Genomic DNA, 17,496 nt, shown 5'->3' with positions numbered 1-17,496 from the left:
AGTTTTGAGCCTTTTTTACTATCCATCAAGTATATCATACACCTTCTTAAAGGACTCCATCTGTACAGAAAAGTAGGTCAAATTTCCTACTTTACTGCAACTGAAGATAATATAAATATTTAATATGACTTCTCTAAGACTTGCTGTTCTGGCACAACTGATCTGTTTCCTCTTGACAAGTGATAAAAGAAACCATTAGAGGAAACAAGATTGGAAGGAGCTTCCTGGGTCATAAGGTCTGCATTTCTGGTCTTTAAGACAGTGATATCATGCATACTCATTAGAAAATTTATTGAGCTGCCTCCTAAACCCAGCTACATTTTATTGCCACTGTGTGTAATAGGACTTTTCCAGCTTGTATTTCTCAGATGATTTGAAAGATAGTAAGAAAATCTTTAACTCACATCTGGCATGACTGGAATGCAGTACTCTCCAAACCCTGTTTGGGGATTTTAACTGTCATTCATGACCTGTGCCTTCTGTAATGGCACAGTACTGTGCTGTTTCTGTTAGAAGTAGAAATTAAATTGAATTATGTAGGTCAGTAAGCAATCAATTACTTTCTGATAATCTAGAACAGAATTACAGCAATTACAGCATCATCTTTATCCAGAAAGGTTAGTCACTTACATGCCAGAAGTGAGACTGTGAGGCTGTGTTCAGTTCTGGGGTTTGGGGGGGGGTTTTGTTGGTTTTTTGTTTGGGGGAAGGATTTGGTTTTGTTTTGTGGGGCCCTTATTTTCAGTGGTGAATTTTGTTTGGTTGGTTTTTGGGGGGTGGGTTTTGTCGATTTGTTTTCTCCTTCAAAATCTACTTTGGAAAGTTCAGCAAGGTCCTGCACATGAGTCAGGACACTCCCAAGCACAAGTACAGGCTGGGCAGAGACTGGACTGAGAAGCAATCCAATCTGGGGAGAAAGACATGGAGGTGTTGGTTGATGAGAAGCCCTACATGGCTCACAGCCCTGAGAGCCAGTGGTGTCCTGGGCTGCATCCAGTGGTGGGCAGCAGGACCAGGGAGGGGATTCTGCCCCTCTGCTCTGCTCAGAGCCCACCTGCAGGGCTGCACCAGCTCTGGAGCACCAGCACAGGGAGGACAGGGATCTGCTGGAGTGGGTACAGAGGAGGCTACAAAGATGATCAGAGGAATGAAGCATCTGTCCAGCTGAAGACAGCCTAAGGGGCTTATTATCCTGCAGAAGTCTCCAGGGAGACCTAATAGCACCTTCCAGTACCTGCAGGGGGGACTACAGGAGTCCTGGGGAGAGACTTGTAACAGGGACATGGAATGATAGGACAAGGGCAGAATGACTTCAAACTGAAAGAGGGCAGGTATAAATTAGGTATTAGAAAGAAGTTCTTTATTGTGGCAACAGCAAAGGTTGCCCAGAGAAGTTGTGGATGCTCCATCCCTGGAAGCATTCAAGGTCACTTTGAATGATAAAATCTATAATAAAAACATTATTTCCTTGAGGAAGAGCAGCTGTAACATTTGGGGAGTGAGGGTGGCTGTTTATTTAATTTTTTTTTAAGTGAACAGTCCTAGTTCACTTAGTTGGTAGTTGCTTAGCCCTCCTCAAAGATCAGGGTTGGGTTTTTTTTTTTTTGTTCTTTTCAGCTATATTCACCAAATTCTGATTTGTATTTTATTGCAGTTGTCTACCTTGTAGTTTTTCATCTGTCATTTGTCATGTTTGTATGGTCCTATGGGAAGACAATTTTCACCTCTCCTGCAACCCCCTCTAATGAGGTAAGTATAATGTTATGAAAATGTCAGCTTTTTTATAAATAGCTGAACTGTTTTCAGTGATGAAATTTGTTTGCAGTACTGCATGATTCACCTTTGCCTTCTCATTGTCTAAAATAGAACAGCATGACAGTGTATCATGAATGAAAATGATCAAGTTAATCTTAAAATACCATATGTTTTGTGTAATGACATTTCCTTATACAAAATGTGTGTTTAAATCATCACAAGTTTGGCAGTCTTGTACAGTGCTATGCTAGGAAGTGACTTGCTTGAAACTTGGAATTTTTAAAAAGGATAAATGAAGTACAGTGACAACATTTTTATGTTTCCTTTTTAGGCAGTTTTAACTGTTGTTTGAATAAGAAAGGGTAATAATGCAATGTATACTTATGACCTGGAGGACTGAACCCACGTATTAGTCAAGGGTTAAGGTTTAGGAACACTGAGATGTGACTACATAAAGAAGCTTTATATAATAGCGAAAGAATGCATGATGAAGTTTTGTTTTGAAAAAGAACTGTATTAATTCCAATAAGCCTGAGATGGATTACCTTGTTTTCCATTTTCTCTAATGTGTGTGTATGTAAGGATTAAATACAGGCACTGAGTTTAAAATATTGCACTTCTCTTCCTTGTTTTTACAAAGCTTTTAAACTGTCTAAACTGTTTGAGGTGTTGGTTGCTCTGTGGGGGTTGAATTTTTATTCTGTTTTCAGCAAGACTGACATTCAGTGCTACTGTCAACCTTAAACATTCTTGAGACAAGTTATTCCCATGTTTTGAAGAAAAAGCAAACACTGCTCTGTAGTGCTTAATTATAGCTTAGAGATCTGTATGTTAAAGCTGTGGAATATGAAGTGTAAAAAGCTAAACACTATTCTGCTGTTTAGCTAAGCAAAAAGTCTAAATGCAGCTGTTGAAGATGGAGCACAAGCTGTTGGTCTGGAGTACAAATCCTGTGAGGAGCAGCTGAGAGAGCTGGGGGTGTTCAGCCTGGAGAAAATGAGGCTTGGGGGGACCTTCCTGCTCTCTGTAACTGTCTGAAAGGAGAGTGTAGCCAGGTGGGGGTCAGCCTCTTCTCCCAGGTAACAAGTGACAGGACAAGAGGAAATGGACTCAAATTGCACCAGGGGAAATCTAGATCAGATATTAGGAAAAATTTCTTCACTGAAAGGCTTGTTGTCACAATCACTGGAACAGGCTGCCCAGAGAAGTGGTTGTATCCCCATCCCTGGAGGCTTTAAAACACTTATAGATGTGGCATTTGGGGATGTGGTTTAGTGGTGGACTTTGCAGTGCTGGGTTTATGGCTGGGCTTGATGACCTTAGATGTTTTCCAACCTACATGAGTCTATGAATTGGTAAACCTAAAAATTCAAAGGGGCTTGTATTCAGGGTAATTTGGTTTTGCTTTTTCTGCAGTGGTTTTGCAGGAAAATGGTTAAGCAGGTTAACTAGTTAGAACGTAGTTTAAATTATGTTATTCTAGGTTTTATAAAGCTATATGAACTAGAGCTGCTCTTAATGCTAATACCTAGTAACTTTTACTCTCTTCTTGAATTCTTCATTAATAGCAAACTTATTCTGACAATACTTTTCCTGTAGTTACAGTGATGATGTAGCAGGCTTTTTGTATTCAGCAGGCAAAAGGGATGGCTTGGGCATATGGCATGTAATGAATTTTTTGTATATTAACTGTGGAGAGAGATCAGATTTAATGAAATTTTCTTCTACAGCTAGCTTTAAATGAAAAAGGACAAAAAACCCTCAAAAAACCTCTCCCACCAGGACAACAAAAAACCACACTCAAAAAAATTTTAAAAAGCAAAAAACCAAGCAAATTTAAAACCCAGCACCATCTTTTCTGTTTCTGGGCAAATCACTTCTGTTCACGTACTAGTGAGTAATTTATGCTGTTTGTACTTAAAAACAACCATGACTTCAGTATCTCTCCATCGTGTGAGAATGTAAATGTATATAGTTTTAATCATTCAAATTGGCTATTCTTGCAAAACAAATAGCATCCTGTGATCCTACTATTGAACTAAAAAAAAAGATTCTGCAGCTGCTGTTGTCTTAGTGTAATCCCTGTGCATTTGTCCTAAGAAAGAACAATCAGCATTATACAAGATCCAGAAAGAGGAAGGAAACAAAGGGATTCTTTCTGTTTTCAATAAGAACTGCTGGAACCTCATTGGGAATTCTGTTTGCTGTGTGGTAACAGACAACTTTGGATGCCTTTGAACATATCCTACTATTGTCCTGAGAGACTGTGGTCTCATAGCCCTATTAAGTTCTGAAATTAGAAGAGAAATGCAGCTTTTTGGAAAACCAAAATCCTATCCAGGATTTTTAGAGTAATACAATGACGTTACATGGACAAATTTAAAAAGCTTTAAATCTTTTTAGTGGGTTCCTTTTCTGTGCATTAATGGTTTGCCTTGAAATGTCATCTAGAGGGGGTACTCATGTTTCCTGCAACCTCTGCTTGATTGCAGGTCATGGATACCTGGGTCACCTAGCAGCCTCACAAGGGTGGTAGGGATTAAGGTGTATTGCAGTACTGTTTGCTGGAATGATGCTTCACAACTGCCTTAAACTTTTGATGTGAGCATCTCCAGTTTTCATGCTTGAATAAATATCGATCTGAGTGGTTAAATTTAAATAATTAGGTCAAACTCTTAGTGATGGCTGAAATGTTAAACTTTCATTTCACCCTTCACATAGATTAGTTCTAGTGTCTGGTTATTTAAAAGGGTATTATTTAGGCATGTTTCATGTTTCACCCTCGAAGGGTGTGTAGGCGCAATAACTGGGATGGTGCTACATGTGACAGGAGGCTTAACTAGATTCTGTGAGCTGTGAGGCATCTTGCTTGCATTCTGTGTTAGGAAATAGCACAGAGAAATTGCAGCAATGTCTTACTGCTTCCTCCTTGCTGCAAGTGGAGTCTTCATTGTTGCTTGCCAACTGACTGTAATCCAAAAGAGGAAAAAGTACAGGATGAGAGGAGAATCCATGTGAACTAATCATGCACATGTTTTTGGTAGGAAAATACGATCATACTAAACCACACTAAGCCAGTTTTTGTTCCAGCTGCACACATAGCATTTTCCACACTCTACCATGAATGCTTTGTCTATGTGTGCTCATAAAGAGAGCTCTTGTAGTCCATGCAGGAAGCTCAGAATTTAGAAGCGCTTTGGAACAGAAAAATACCAAAGAAAATCGTCATTTCAGCCCCCGCTGCACAGAGCCTCGTCAGCACGCTGGGTTTTGTGGGGCTTACTGGGAAATACTGTTTACAAATGAGTAAAAGCTCTCCAGGATTTTCTGGTAAAGGCTTACATTTCAGTGAGGTTTCAACAGGAATGCTTGTCAGGCTTTACTCAGAATTGTAGGACACTCCCAAACTGTACAGGCTTTGCTTAAGGTGCTTTCAATACAACTTAAGAATTTTGAGACTAGTGTTGACTACTCCTGAGTTAAAAATCCAGTTAAACTTTTCCAGCTTCTGTGTGGGGCTGTGAAGCTCACCACACCCTCTGCCTGCTTTTTTTTCCCTCCATCTGGTTTGTACCCCTCTGTATGTTAGAGAGGAAGTGGGGTAAGAGAACTTCAGTGCCTTGTAGCAGCAAAGGACTGTTGCACCTTCCTCTTGTTCACAGTTCGCTTAAATTATGCTGATCATGAGTTAAAGGAAAGCTTGTACCTTAAAACTCACTCTGAGTCTCTGTGTTCCCTTGTGTTGGAGAGAAAATACTATAGATAATGGAACAGAGATAAAGATTATTTTCTTGAAAATACATCGAGAAATTAAGTACATCCAGAATACATCCAGAAACTTAGGAGTTCTAAAGATCCCCTGTAATTCCTGTAGCATTCTTTTTTTTTGTTTACGTGGTGCTTTTGGGTCAGTGGATGGGAACACCCAAAGGGTCTTTTCCTGGAAAACAAAGTAATAATTAATCTTTCCCATCCTATCCATTTTCTACATCCTTCTTAGTTCTCCTTGACAAAACTTGATAAAGAACAATATGAAAAAGAAACGAGACCAGAAATCCAGCAGGAGATTTTAAGAAGAGCTGCCAAAGACTTGCCTATCTATACGACAACAGCATCGAGAGGTGAGATATAAAGATAATTCTGTGCTCCTCAAGTTGCTGTTTATTCATTTGTTGCCATTGAATCAATAATTTATTAAGCACATATTGCAAAAGCCATGATGTTTTGTTCTGTGTTTGTCCTGGTGTTTAATCCCTCTGAGAGAAAGAGCAGGCCTTTTTCTGGGGTTCTCAACATAAAGCCACTACTTGAAATTAAAGAAGAAAAATATCTTCTAGCAGGATGAGAGGTGATAGCAGTTATCTCCAGCTGTGGCAATTAAAAATAAACACAGCAAACAAATATAGCTAAGATAGCTTGAAAAGGGAAAATCAAGTGTGTTGTTCAATTTTATAATCGCTTTTATCCTCACTTAAATTTTTTCTTTTTCTTTTTGAGCTGTTTTGATTCAGGGTGAGGAGAAATATACTTAAGATCTTAACAGGCTTTTGCAATTTAAAAACAAATAAGTATTGTTTCATTCCCATCTGCAATTCAGTACAAATCTAGTTATGAACTGTTTCTGGATTTGCTTTTAATATATGTAGGCATTTTATTCCAATTTATAGATGAATGAGCTGTGAAAGTGCTGTCTTATGTATATGTACGTTCTTGAAAAATCTGTAGCTTTTATATGGGCATATATCTTTTTCTCTTTCTTGAAACTAACAACCCTGTAGAGTTTCCAAAAATATAAACTTCTCAGAATAACCATTGCCCAAGTTTACTGTGACTTTTCCAAAGAAAGTCTAAGGACACCTGGCTCTTTTAAATACAGGCCTCCATATAAGAGAGTCCCAGTCTTAAGTTCCTGGAGTGGTCTGGGAAGCTGTTGCTAGCTCTTATCAGTTCTGTTTAGCTGTACATGTTGGCTTTCCTCCTGCTTTCAAACTGCCTGTGCTGGTGTCTTATTTCCATTGAGAAAAACCTGAAGGTCTCTTTAAAAATATCCAGGAAAGATGAGGAAGAACTGACTTACTGAACACTCTGCTAGATCATTGTTTGGTGAAGTGGATGGTGAAAGCCAGTGCAGAAGGCTGACTTGCTGAAAGAATGTAGTTTCACAATGAGATGCCTTAGTACCCTGTGCAGATGTGAAAAGGGGATCAGTGCCAGAAGATGAAGGATAGGAAGACTTGGGAGTCAAAGAGTAAATGAAAATGGAATCAGTAGAGTAGTAACAGGTACTTTTGAATACTTTAATATGTTACATTCCTTAAAAAATCAAAACTACATATCATATGAGATTAGGTGTGTGACAATCTGCGAGAACAAGTGTGGCAGGGGAGGGCAGGAAGCTCTTTTAAGATTCAGTTCATGTTAAGGGGGAAAGCTTTCATAAAATGAGATGAATTCTACTGACCTGACCCTTGCACTTAAATACAGCAATCCGATACTGTGATCGATGCCAGCTGATCAAACCTGACCGCTGCCACCACTGTTCTGCCTGTGACGTGTAAGTGTCAGAATCTGGAATTACAGATTTTCTCTTTCCTGTCATTAATCATCTCTTTAGTGTGTTCATGTCTTCAGTGGGTCAGTTCCTTCTATTGGTGCAATATTATGGTACAGCCCTATTGTCTAAAGTGGCAGAACTTTTTAGGAAAACTGCTTGTAGCTTTGTAAAACAAAGCTTATATTAAAAAATAGATAATTTAAAAAGTAAAAAATCATATGGATTGAAAGTAAAGAAAGGTAGGTCTGAGATACCAGCACCAGCTGAAGCTTATTATTGAACTGTTTCATTGTATCTTGTTTCTGTAGCTTTGAAACAGATGTGTTCTGCTAAAAATGTTTATCTCAAAAATTGGCAGTAGAGTCACATGCCTTTAACATTTCAAAAACATCATTGCTATCCCCTGTTTTGACTGTGAATCATCAGAGGAGCCTGCACAGGCACTGAAGGCTGAGGCTATGCATGAGACTTCAGTAGGCTGAGCTTGAGGAAATCTCGTTAACTGAAGAACCTAATACACATCTTTTGGCTAAAATCAAATTTGTTAGCAAATACAATGAATGTCTCTGTGTCTGAAATGTCCAGTAACCGTGTTTACTTTAAAACTGGATTAAAGTGGCTTGTGAACTATTCAAATTGCCCTTTGTGCTGATCTTTTCCTCCATTAACTTAAAAAAAAAAAAAAAAAAAAAAAAAAAGACAAGCAGCAAACAAAATGGTGGAAAAAATAACCCTAAGGTAGACTTAGTTGAAGTGAATGGCAGGCTAATACACCTTATCCACACAACCCTGACAGACCCTTTGGATTTGTTTTCTCTGCACACCCTGGTGTGGCTTAATGAACTGCTACATGGTGTTGCTCAGTAATACTCCTCATGCTAATTTAAGAAACTCTCCTCATAACTCTTCTGAATTTCAATCAGTTCTTTTGGGTAAAAGAACAGCTGCTCTAATATAGAGAATTGGTATGCTTGAGAGGGGCTTGAAAAAGATACAGTAGGGCAAAATACTTGAAAAAAATCAATCAATAAAAAACAATACCCAAATCTGTAGAAGCTAAAGTTACGTGTCTTGGAAAGAAAACTTATTTTTTGTCTTAACTTGCTGGAAATTTTCTCTTTCAGATGTGTATTAAAAATGGACCACCACTGTCCATGGTAAGTTGTTTTGTTTTACAAATCAGTATAAGAATGATTAATTAGATGCTGCTTCAAAAATGAACTTCTGGAGTAAACCTTGATTTCCACAGAAGTTCTTTAATATATGGGAATAAATGTGTGATGCAGTGTTAAAGTTGTAGCCAGTAGTCCAAATCATGCAGTTTCTCCTCATATAGAGAAACCTTGACATTAACGAGACCTGTGAGAAAATCTATTTTTTTCTTTTGTTTACTCTGTTGGTGTTAGCAGGAGAGGAGATACCACTGCAATGGGAGAGTCATTTCTGGATTTTAGGTGATATGTATGACCCACTCAGACTCTTCTGCAGTTTGTGTTCACTGGTAGTCAGTAAAAATATTATTTGCTATCACTGTAAAAAAACATTACTACCAGTAGTTGACTTAAAGGTGGTTTTGTAACCCAGCAGCATGCCCTGAAGTTGATGGTGAGGTTCCTGTTACTTTCTGTGGTGCCTGCAGTTAGTTTGTACTGGGAATTGCTTCCTCTAAGGACTGTCTGTATTGTAATGCTTTGCCAGCTCATGTCCTGTCCTACAGAATCATGGGGGGCATAATTGATGTGAGAGGCCCAGATCTGATTCTCCCAGCCTGAGAAATTTCCTTCAAAATATTGCCTTAAATTGCTTCTGAAACACTGGTGCTGGAGTGTTTTGGACATACCACTGACATCATACACATTTTGCTCTGCAATGTATTGTGGGTTTTTTGTTTGTTTTATTTTTTGTATACCTAATAACCTTTTTCTCTTTCCCCTCCTTCTAGGGTGAATAATTGTGTGGGATTTTCTAACTACAAATTCTTCCTCCTGTTTTTAATGTATTCCTTACTGTACTGTTTGTTTGTTGCTGCTACAGTCTTGCAGTACTTCATAAAGTTTTGGACAGTAAGTTCTAAGGCTTTTTTTGGTTTTTGTTCATTTGTTTAATCCTGCATGTGTTATTGAAGGCTGCATCAGCATGTTGTCACTCTCCATTTACTCTGTTCTGTGGTTCACTATCATTAATGACATCAATCAAAGTGACTGAAGCAGGAGAACCTTATGAATTTTGATGAAGTAAATGAATTACACTGCCTGGGATGAGTAACTGGGGGAAGGACTTTTGATGAGGACACTGTGCAATTTCTCTGCTCCATCAAAATTGAGTGGCACAGCTCAGGTTTTTATGAGACTATGAAATACAGATATGTAGATAAAGGAACAGACCCTATCAAACAATTATGTATAGGTATGATTATATATATGTGTGTATATAATAAATACTGACAAATATGAAATATAAATAACAATTTTGTATCTTCCCAGACTTATCTATGGATAATCTGCTGCCAGCTAAGGCAGATTAATTTGTTGGGAACTATCTGAGCTTTGTTTTGGAGTCCCCTACATAGGCATGTTTGAACTTCATATTAGTGGCTTTTATGGTCTGGTATGAGTAGAGTGCTAGGATATGTACAGTATGAATGCTATACATCTTCCTTGCAACTGTTATGGGTTGTCAAATGGGTAATACACATGCATCCATCTTAGTATGTTTAATAACATTTATGTGAAGGCAACCATCCTTGTATGTCAGTGTTATATTGCACCTATCAGTTTTGCTCCAGTCACATCCAGGCTGAACACAATGCCTTCTGTAGTTGTTTCATCTAGAAAAACTTGTAGTGTGCCTTCCTATCTCTAGGCTGAAGTGTTAGTGGCATAATTCCCTTAATCCATTTCCATTAATGATCATGCGAAAAGTTACCGCAAGTGGAAGGGTCTCAATCACATCTTTAGGTAAATAATACCACATATTTCTTAAATGCTGGCTTCTGTCAGAGTAACTGGGAAAAAGTAGGAATTATCTGCAGCGGTAGATACTGACATTTGCTTTATTGGAGCAAAAGGTTGCTGCCATGTCAGGGTAAGAGAAGCTTGATCATGTATTCAAAATAGCTGTACTTTGAGACAGTTGGCGTTAGTTAAGATAAACTGTGCAAAGAAGTTTGTGTTCATCTAAACTTGTGGGTCTGATCTGCCAAAGTACTGCGTTCCTCTTAACCTGTGACTTCTGTATAGCAGCCTGTCACTGGAGAGCAAGGAGCCATGTGGGAAATGAGCTGTCAGTACTGTGAGATGAAAGCCATAAATGTGTTTAGCAGTCATAGCTGGGTCTTAAAAGATATTTCAAATTAAATGGTCTGATTCTGCTGTTCAGTCTTGCTTGGCTGTAAAATAGTTAAATTTTCAATCTGTGAGTGTGCCATTTCCAAACATCTGCCTGGCTGCTTTCCAGTGCTTTGTATGCAATTTCTAAGGAAGCTGTAGATGTGCTCTCACATATTTACCAGTCAGTGCTAGAGCAAAGAAAAGAGAAAAGAATTTGCTTTGCTACATTACTTTATAGTTGTTAATGCAACAAAAAAGGCCATAGGACAACTGCCTACAATGAACAAATATTTAATACCAACATTTGCAGCAGGACTCTTCCAAAGCTCATCAGACACAATGGTGAAGTGGACTCTCAAGCAGAGGAAGTAAACTTAAGAGGGATGATTCTTTTTATTATTGATTCAGTTGTTAAAAATGTTTCCTGCAAGAATGGACTACTTCTGAAATGTAACAATAGGCAAAGTAATTGTGTACTAGCTTTCAATTCCGGATACTTCCTGTACTGAATCTGGCAATGCCCTGATCTTATCAGCAGAGTAGGTCTCTGACTCACTACTCATATTAAGTCACCCACTTCACAAAGCTAAGACACTTCTGAGCTTATAACTGACTTATTAAAGTATATTTCCAGAAAGAGATGGCAGCTCCATAATCATTGCAAATTTTTGTATGTCTCTTGTACATAAGCTTTTTGGCAAGTGCTCTCTTGGAAGGTTCTCTGTACATCTGTATGCAAACCAAAGCAGAATGCTGCTGACACATGCTGTCTGTAGATTGCTTCAGTATATTGCTAATCCTCAGCTTTGTCTGCTACAGCATCAGACAGATTGCTGTTTGGACATTTTCTGTCAAGGCTGTCTAGATGCACAGAACCAGTGAATATTTTGAATTGGAAGGGACCCTCAAGGATCATCAAATCCAACTCTTTAAAAAAAAAAAAAAAGCCCATATGGGAATTAAAAACCCACAAGCTTGGTGTTATTAGCACCATGCTCTAAAACTGAGCAAATCAAGGTTGTTGTTTCCTCCCAAAGCTTGACTACAGGAAATGTTACCTTCAGAAGGCAGTGCTTATTTTTTGCTTCCTCACAGATGTTTTTCAGAAACTGTGCAACAAAGTGCTGGATACATCCAGTGTTGGAAAGAAGTATGGGCTGTTCTTGGGGAATGTAGCCTGGGGGAAGAACTTGTTATGAGGTTGTGGAGGTGTATGTGCTAAATACACAAATGTAGCAATCCATTGTTTTGCACTGTTGATAATACTTGCATAGAGACATGCTGCTCCTACGCAGATACTTGGAAACATTGTGAGACGTGCACACCTACCAAATTCTTCTTTTGAAGAAAACCTTTGTATTTCTCACTTGCATGTGCAAGACTTTTACACAGCACATTTCATGCTCTGTGCAGAAGTGCTGAAGAAAGGTCTTGATTCTGTGCATACAATACTGGAACAACTACGCTGGCTGGAAATGTTTACCACAGGCTTGCACCCTGATGCTGATGTTAAAATCTGTTTTGTAGATAAGGGAATGTTACTGATTTCTACTGATTTCTTTATTTATACTCATAACTGCTTTTTCTATGTTCATGACATTTTTATTTCTACCTCAGAGGTTGTTAAAGATAAAATGCCAGTTTAACCAAATGTCTTTGACACAAACACCAGCACTGGCTGGACGCCCAGTGCTTGATGCCTTGTTTACACAGTGCATGGTGGTGCTTCCCAGCTTATATTTGTGTCTACTCCTATTTTTGCTGCACTGCCACCTCCTTGAAGCCATTATGTTTTCCAGTCATTTGCAGTGTCTTTCACTGTCCTCCAGATTAATTTTCAATCCTGAGTATAGCTAAATAAAGGATGTGATACATGTCCTGGGTGGATAGCACATGCTTCTGCAAAACTTTGGTTGTATTAATAATAGGAGGGTTAAAAAAAAGGAGTGGTTCCACATCATTAGTTAGAACTCCTTCCTTCTGCCTATACTAAGGATGTAGACCAGATGTTTTTTTCAAAGATTAGGCTAGACCCATCTACTGAAAAATGAGGAACAAATCAAGCTCAGACAGCACTTCTTTGTTGGAGGGGTTTTATGACCTGATATCAATCAAATGACTTTGTGAAGGAGTTTGTAGGGGACTCTTGAATAGTGACTGGCTTCAGCCTATTGTGTGCTAAGTAGTCCAGACTGTGTTGTGCAAATTGCTTCCTTTGGTAAACTCTGCAGCTCTCTCACCTGCAAGTCTCTGCTTCTGTGCTGCTGCTGAGCCTAACAATCTTAAATAACCAGTGTCTGAAGTTTCACTCTTTTCACATGAGGGAGGCATGTGGACTGCTGCTGGAACGCCACTGTGAATAAGCTTGTTATACACACTCAAAGTCTGCATGCTTCTCTCCAGTAAAGAATTGGCCTTTTTTGAAAGATGCTTCAGTTCTGCAACTGTCATTCAGGAAGTTACAACCAGTGGCTGAAGCTGGGTAGTCAGAAGAGGTAAATGCTCCCTGGGGATCATGCAGATTATTCATGCATAATTCAAAAAATCCTCCAGGTTTTAGAGCTGCTGGTTTAGGAAGATGCAAGTGAAATAAACCTAGATTTTCTGACCCACAGAACACACAAAGACTAAGCTGCTGCTGCTCTTTTAGCATCAGAATAAGCTCCTGAGAATTCCTTGTAGAGAATTATTTTGTTTGAATATGTAATTTTTAAAAAGTCATAGGAATTCAAGTTACAAAAATCAGCTGGGCAGCTGGGGAACACTGCAGTGTGCTCTGAGGTAGAAAGAGTTACTCTTGCTTCAACATGAAGCTTAGGAATAGGCAGCAACTGAAGTATTTTGCTAGGCTGGATTTCAGTGGATCACTGCAGGTGGAAGAGGGACTGTTGCAGGAATTGTCAGTAAATAAGTAACAAAATGGCCAGTAAAAAGGAAGCTGAACTTAAATGGCAGTTTAGAGAGCTGCACTCTGCTGTCATTTGCTTACTGTAGAATTATCTGATGGCAGCCAGCACTTTTGAAAATGCTGTGTATATCTGCCTGACTCTAATGTAGATGCTTGGGCTCTCCCTAAGCTTTTTGCACATATTAATGGAATTTAAAGGCATACATCTTACCTACAACAGATCAGTTAAGTGTTGGCATCTTAGCCAAGATACCACTCTTTAGGTATAAAGTTTGGAATTTAACTAATTTGAATCCAGCTTTCCTGTTTCTTCCTTTGTTTTCTCAAGCACTGGTTCAGTTTCAGGTGTTATACTAAAGATACATCCTACAAACTGCTCTGTATTGAAGAAAATTAGGAAGAAGAAAAACTGTACTGATTTGTTATCTGATCTCTTTTAAATGAAGAAAATTGTGCAAAGAATGGCAATTTATTTTTTATGGTTTTGGCTGAAACTATGTCTAATGGTAATGGATATATTTTGAAGTCAGAAAGATTTTTAATTAGTAAACCATTACTTGATACCTCAGGAGTATTCTGAGCTTTTCAGACCTTTGTGAATGGTTTCATCATACAGAATATTCACATAGCTCTTATTTGTGATGGAAACAACTAGCAAAGAAGGAAATTGGTGTAGTCATGCTGACCAAGCTGAGCAACCACTTGAAAGTGATCCAGTCACAATCTGAATTCCAGTACATCTATGCTTCAGTAGAAGATTTCATGCCTTGGAAGTTAGTAGTGGGCTCTTGCATACTTCTTCATTTTCTTGGAGAACAGGGGCTAAAGCTGCTGATGTGCTTTGGAAATTGGCACATCCAAGAGCACATTTGCACACCAACCATTTTGTTCTTAGCAAAGCCTGTGCTGTTTTCAAACACCCTGTCTTAACATAATACTAGTGTGTAATAAATTGTCTTTCTTTGCGCAAAGCTTTGCCGCAGGAAAGCTGCAGAGAATTGTCCAAAGGTAAAATACAATATTGCTGTCAATGTTTAAATGTGGTTCCTACTACAATTTTTCTGGTCCAGTCATTCATGGCAGGTATTCACATCATCACAGAAGGAAGGAGACTAGTAATCTGTTGTCTATAAATATATAAGCCATGTACAGGGAAATGGATATACCTGTGTGCACTCGATCTTAATTGAAATGTGCTTTAGCTTAAAAAAGAAAGTCAGCCATAGATAAATGGGTGCACTGAATGCACTAATGGAAAAAAGTAATGGCAGTAATGCTACGTAAATAGCTGAGTAAAAATAGCCTCTCTGCTTTCATAATGTTGTTAAAGGTCAACTGCTTGAAAGTGCTGCAATTTTGAGGATATAGAGCTGGAATAGTATTATTACAAATCCCATTGGCCTTTTGAAAGTCTGAAAATAGTTTGGGGTGGAATTGACAATCTGATATGGGTGGGAATTGCTTTCTTTATGGTGGTTATACTGAAATTGTTGTTTTCCACATAGATTTCTGGTGATTCACTTCTACCTGGTCAGACGTGGCAAATTTGTTTTGCTAGGTACATGCTTGTTGTTGCTTAAACATTAGAGGTGATCAAAGATTGAAGATCTATCCCATGTCTTGTTTAGGACTTGTTCGTGACAGCCATTTACCTTTTATGTTCATTATACCAGCTGAGAATTAGGTACATTATTACTACCTTGTGGCAGGAATTGCACTTTTTTCCCCTTCAGAGGAGGTGGCTTTGGACATATCTTCCCCATGTCTCTTTGTCTGTGGCTGCACAGTTAAGATTTTCTGGTATAGAAAATGTTTTGCCTTGCCCCCTACTATGCATTTGAAAAGCACGGATGAACAAGTGCACTCACAGTACTAAACTGGGGGAAGGGGTACCCATGAGATTTAAATGCTGTCCTTTTCCAGTTTGCATGACGTGAAAGGAAAAGCTGCTGCTTTTCTTTCTTGGTGAAAACTGAGGTGAAAGACCTGTAGCAGTCTGGGTGTGGCAGGAAATGTTCAGCAACAATAGTGCCTTAGTTTCGGGGAAGTGTTAACATATTAATCTCTTTCTCTCTTTCTCCCCAGAATGAATTGCCAGATACCCATGCAAAGTTCCACGTACTGTTCCTTTTCTTTGTGGCAGCCATGTTCTTCATCAGCATACTGTCACTCTTCAGCTACCACTGCTGGCTAGTTGGCAAAAACAGATCAACTATAGGTCAGTCCACTGGGATATGAAACTTTTCCTGGTCCAGAAAAATGACAATTCAATGAGAGTGTAAGGCCTACGTGATATGTCATCACATATATCAATATTGATTTTTCAATATTGTGCAATAAAAAGCATATTTGGTGGAAGTAATTAAAGGTGAAACAAAAGGGAAGGTGAAGCCTGTGGGGGATCCTCTGCTGGAGCCAAGCATTCAGATTCATGATGACTGTTCATTTCTTTTGTTTGTATTTTTGAGACCTCTGTGGCACCATGCATTTTTGTTGTGAATTTAAAGTGTGATGTAACCCAATTGCTACTCATCACTCTGTTGCTCTGATACTTAGAGTAGCTGGGTATCCCCTACCAAGTCAGAGGCTCTGCTGTACATGAGCATGTACTACATTTTGAACTAGAGGCAAACAAGTATTCTTAAATCCTGTCAAAAAAAACTAACATTATTATTAGGAAGTGGCTTGTGAGAGTGTGATAAAAATGAAAACACTGATGCACATTTCTTAGATAATAAGAGATTCCCATATTCTTATGCCTAAACATTTTAAATTGATCATGCATTGATCAGCATAAACAAGCTATGTGCATTTAATTAAAGTATTTTAAGTTCTTGCTAGGAAACACTTGAGTGGTTTTTGCAGTGTGTGGGGGGACAGAGACTGATGAGTATTTCTACAACTAAGTCAAAATCTTATCTTTCATTGGAATTTAAATTTCTAACCTCAAAAATAAGTGGGTTGATTAAAAGTAAAATAATTTTTGGCTAGAATTTTTTCACTAGAATTTTTTGATTGGTTGATAGGAGAGTTATTTGAATTATTTTTCTTTGACATATCTACAGGTAAGGAATATTCACAGTTTCTTTTTAGCTTTGAAGAAAACTTCAACATATTCCTTACCCAAAAGTCAGTGGTCATAATTGGCCACACAGTTCTTTATCTGCTTTCTGGATCATGATCTTAAAAGACAAGATATTGGTATGGAGGGGGAGCAATGATTCCTCTCAGTTCTTGGCCAAGGGCACAACTGGACTGAGTACAAAAATGGTGGTGGCTTGCTGTAGTTCATGGTGTGTCTGTTTCTAATGTAATAGATTTCATCTTCCTCTGATTGCACGGGATGCTCTTAATTCAGCTTCCTAATTTGGCAGATGTGGAAAAACCTCTTTTGTATGGGCTTAGGTCCAGCAGTGCTTATGGTAAATTACTCCTAAAAGAGAAAGTTGTCTGCTCAAAGACGGCTGAAGAGAGAGCAAGTCACCAAGGAATAAAGGATGTATGTGGGTATCTTTGGCATGCTGATGGTACTTAGCTTTGTCTCAGACTTTGTTAAATGTAAAGAGAGAAAGTTGACAAGGTGACTGTCCTACTGTTCTCCTTACCTGATTTTCTCATTTTTCACTAACTCTGTGATATTTTTTTCCCTCTGATTACTTGAGGTTTTTTAATTCCCCCCCCCCCATAACATATACATCAAGATCACCTCACCTTGCCCAAAACTGGCTCCACAGCAGAGAAGTTTGGGTTTCTTCATGCTCCCTGACTCCTTAGTGGTTTAAAGAATTGCATGTTTTTATTTTACAGAAACATTCCGTGCACCCACATTTCGAAACGGTCCTGATAAAAATGGCTTTTCTCTTGGATGCAGCAAAAATCTAAGGGAGGTTTTTGGAGATGAAAAGAAGTATTGGTTACTTCCTATCTTTACCAGGTATTCAGTCTGAACA

The 17,496-nt window shown here is 38.6% G+C and overlaps 1 protein-coding gene across 4 annotated transcripts in view; it reads left to right on the top strand.

Moving 5' to 3' along the window:
* The window catches only part of ZDHHC20 (zDHHC palmitoyltransferase 20), a 44,696-nt gene that overhangs the window by 21,584 nt on the left and 5,616 nt on the right, over positions 1-17,496 (top strand). For 3 of the 4 annotated variants that reach the window (XM_026790613.2, XM_026790612.2, XM_026790614.2), the window contains exons 3-10: positions 1,655-1,749; positions 5,756-5,876; positions 7,240-7,309; positions 8,434-8,466; positions 9,252-9,372; positions 14,519-14,554; positions 15,632-15,764; positions 17,354-17,480. In XM_026790613.2, coding sequence (XP_026646414.1) covers positions 1,655-1,749; positions 5,756-5,876; positions 7,240-7,309; positions 8,434-8,466; positions 9,252-9,372; positions 14,519-14,554; positions 15,632-15,764; positions 17,354-17,480 — 736 coding nt within the window. The remainder of the gene's footprint in view (positions 1-1,654; positions 1,750-5,755; positions 5,877-7,239; positions 7,310-8,433; positions 8,467-9,251; positions 9,373-14,518; positions 14,555-15,631; positions 15,765-17,353; positions 17,481-17,496) is intronic. The other variant, XM_005482525.4, reaches the window with a different exon arrangement.

Source organism: Zonotrichia albicollis, chromosome 2, assembly GCF_047830755.1.
Source record: "Zonotrichia albicollis isolate bZonAlb1 chromosome 2, bZonAlb1.hap1, whole genome shotgun sequence".
NCBI lineage: Eukaryota > Metazoa > Chordata > Aves > Passeriformes > Passerellidae > Zonotrichia > Zonotrichia albicollis.
This window is presented reverse-complemented; position numbering and strand designations above follow the sequence as displayed.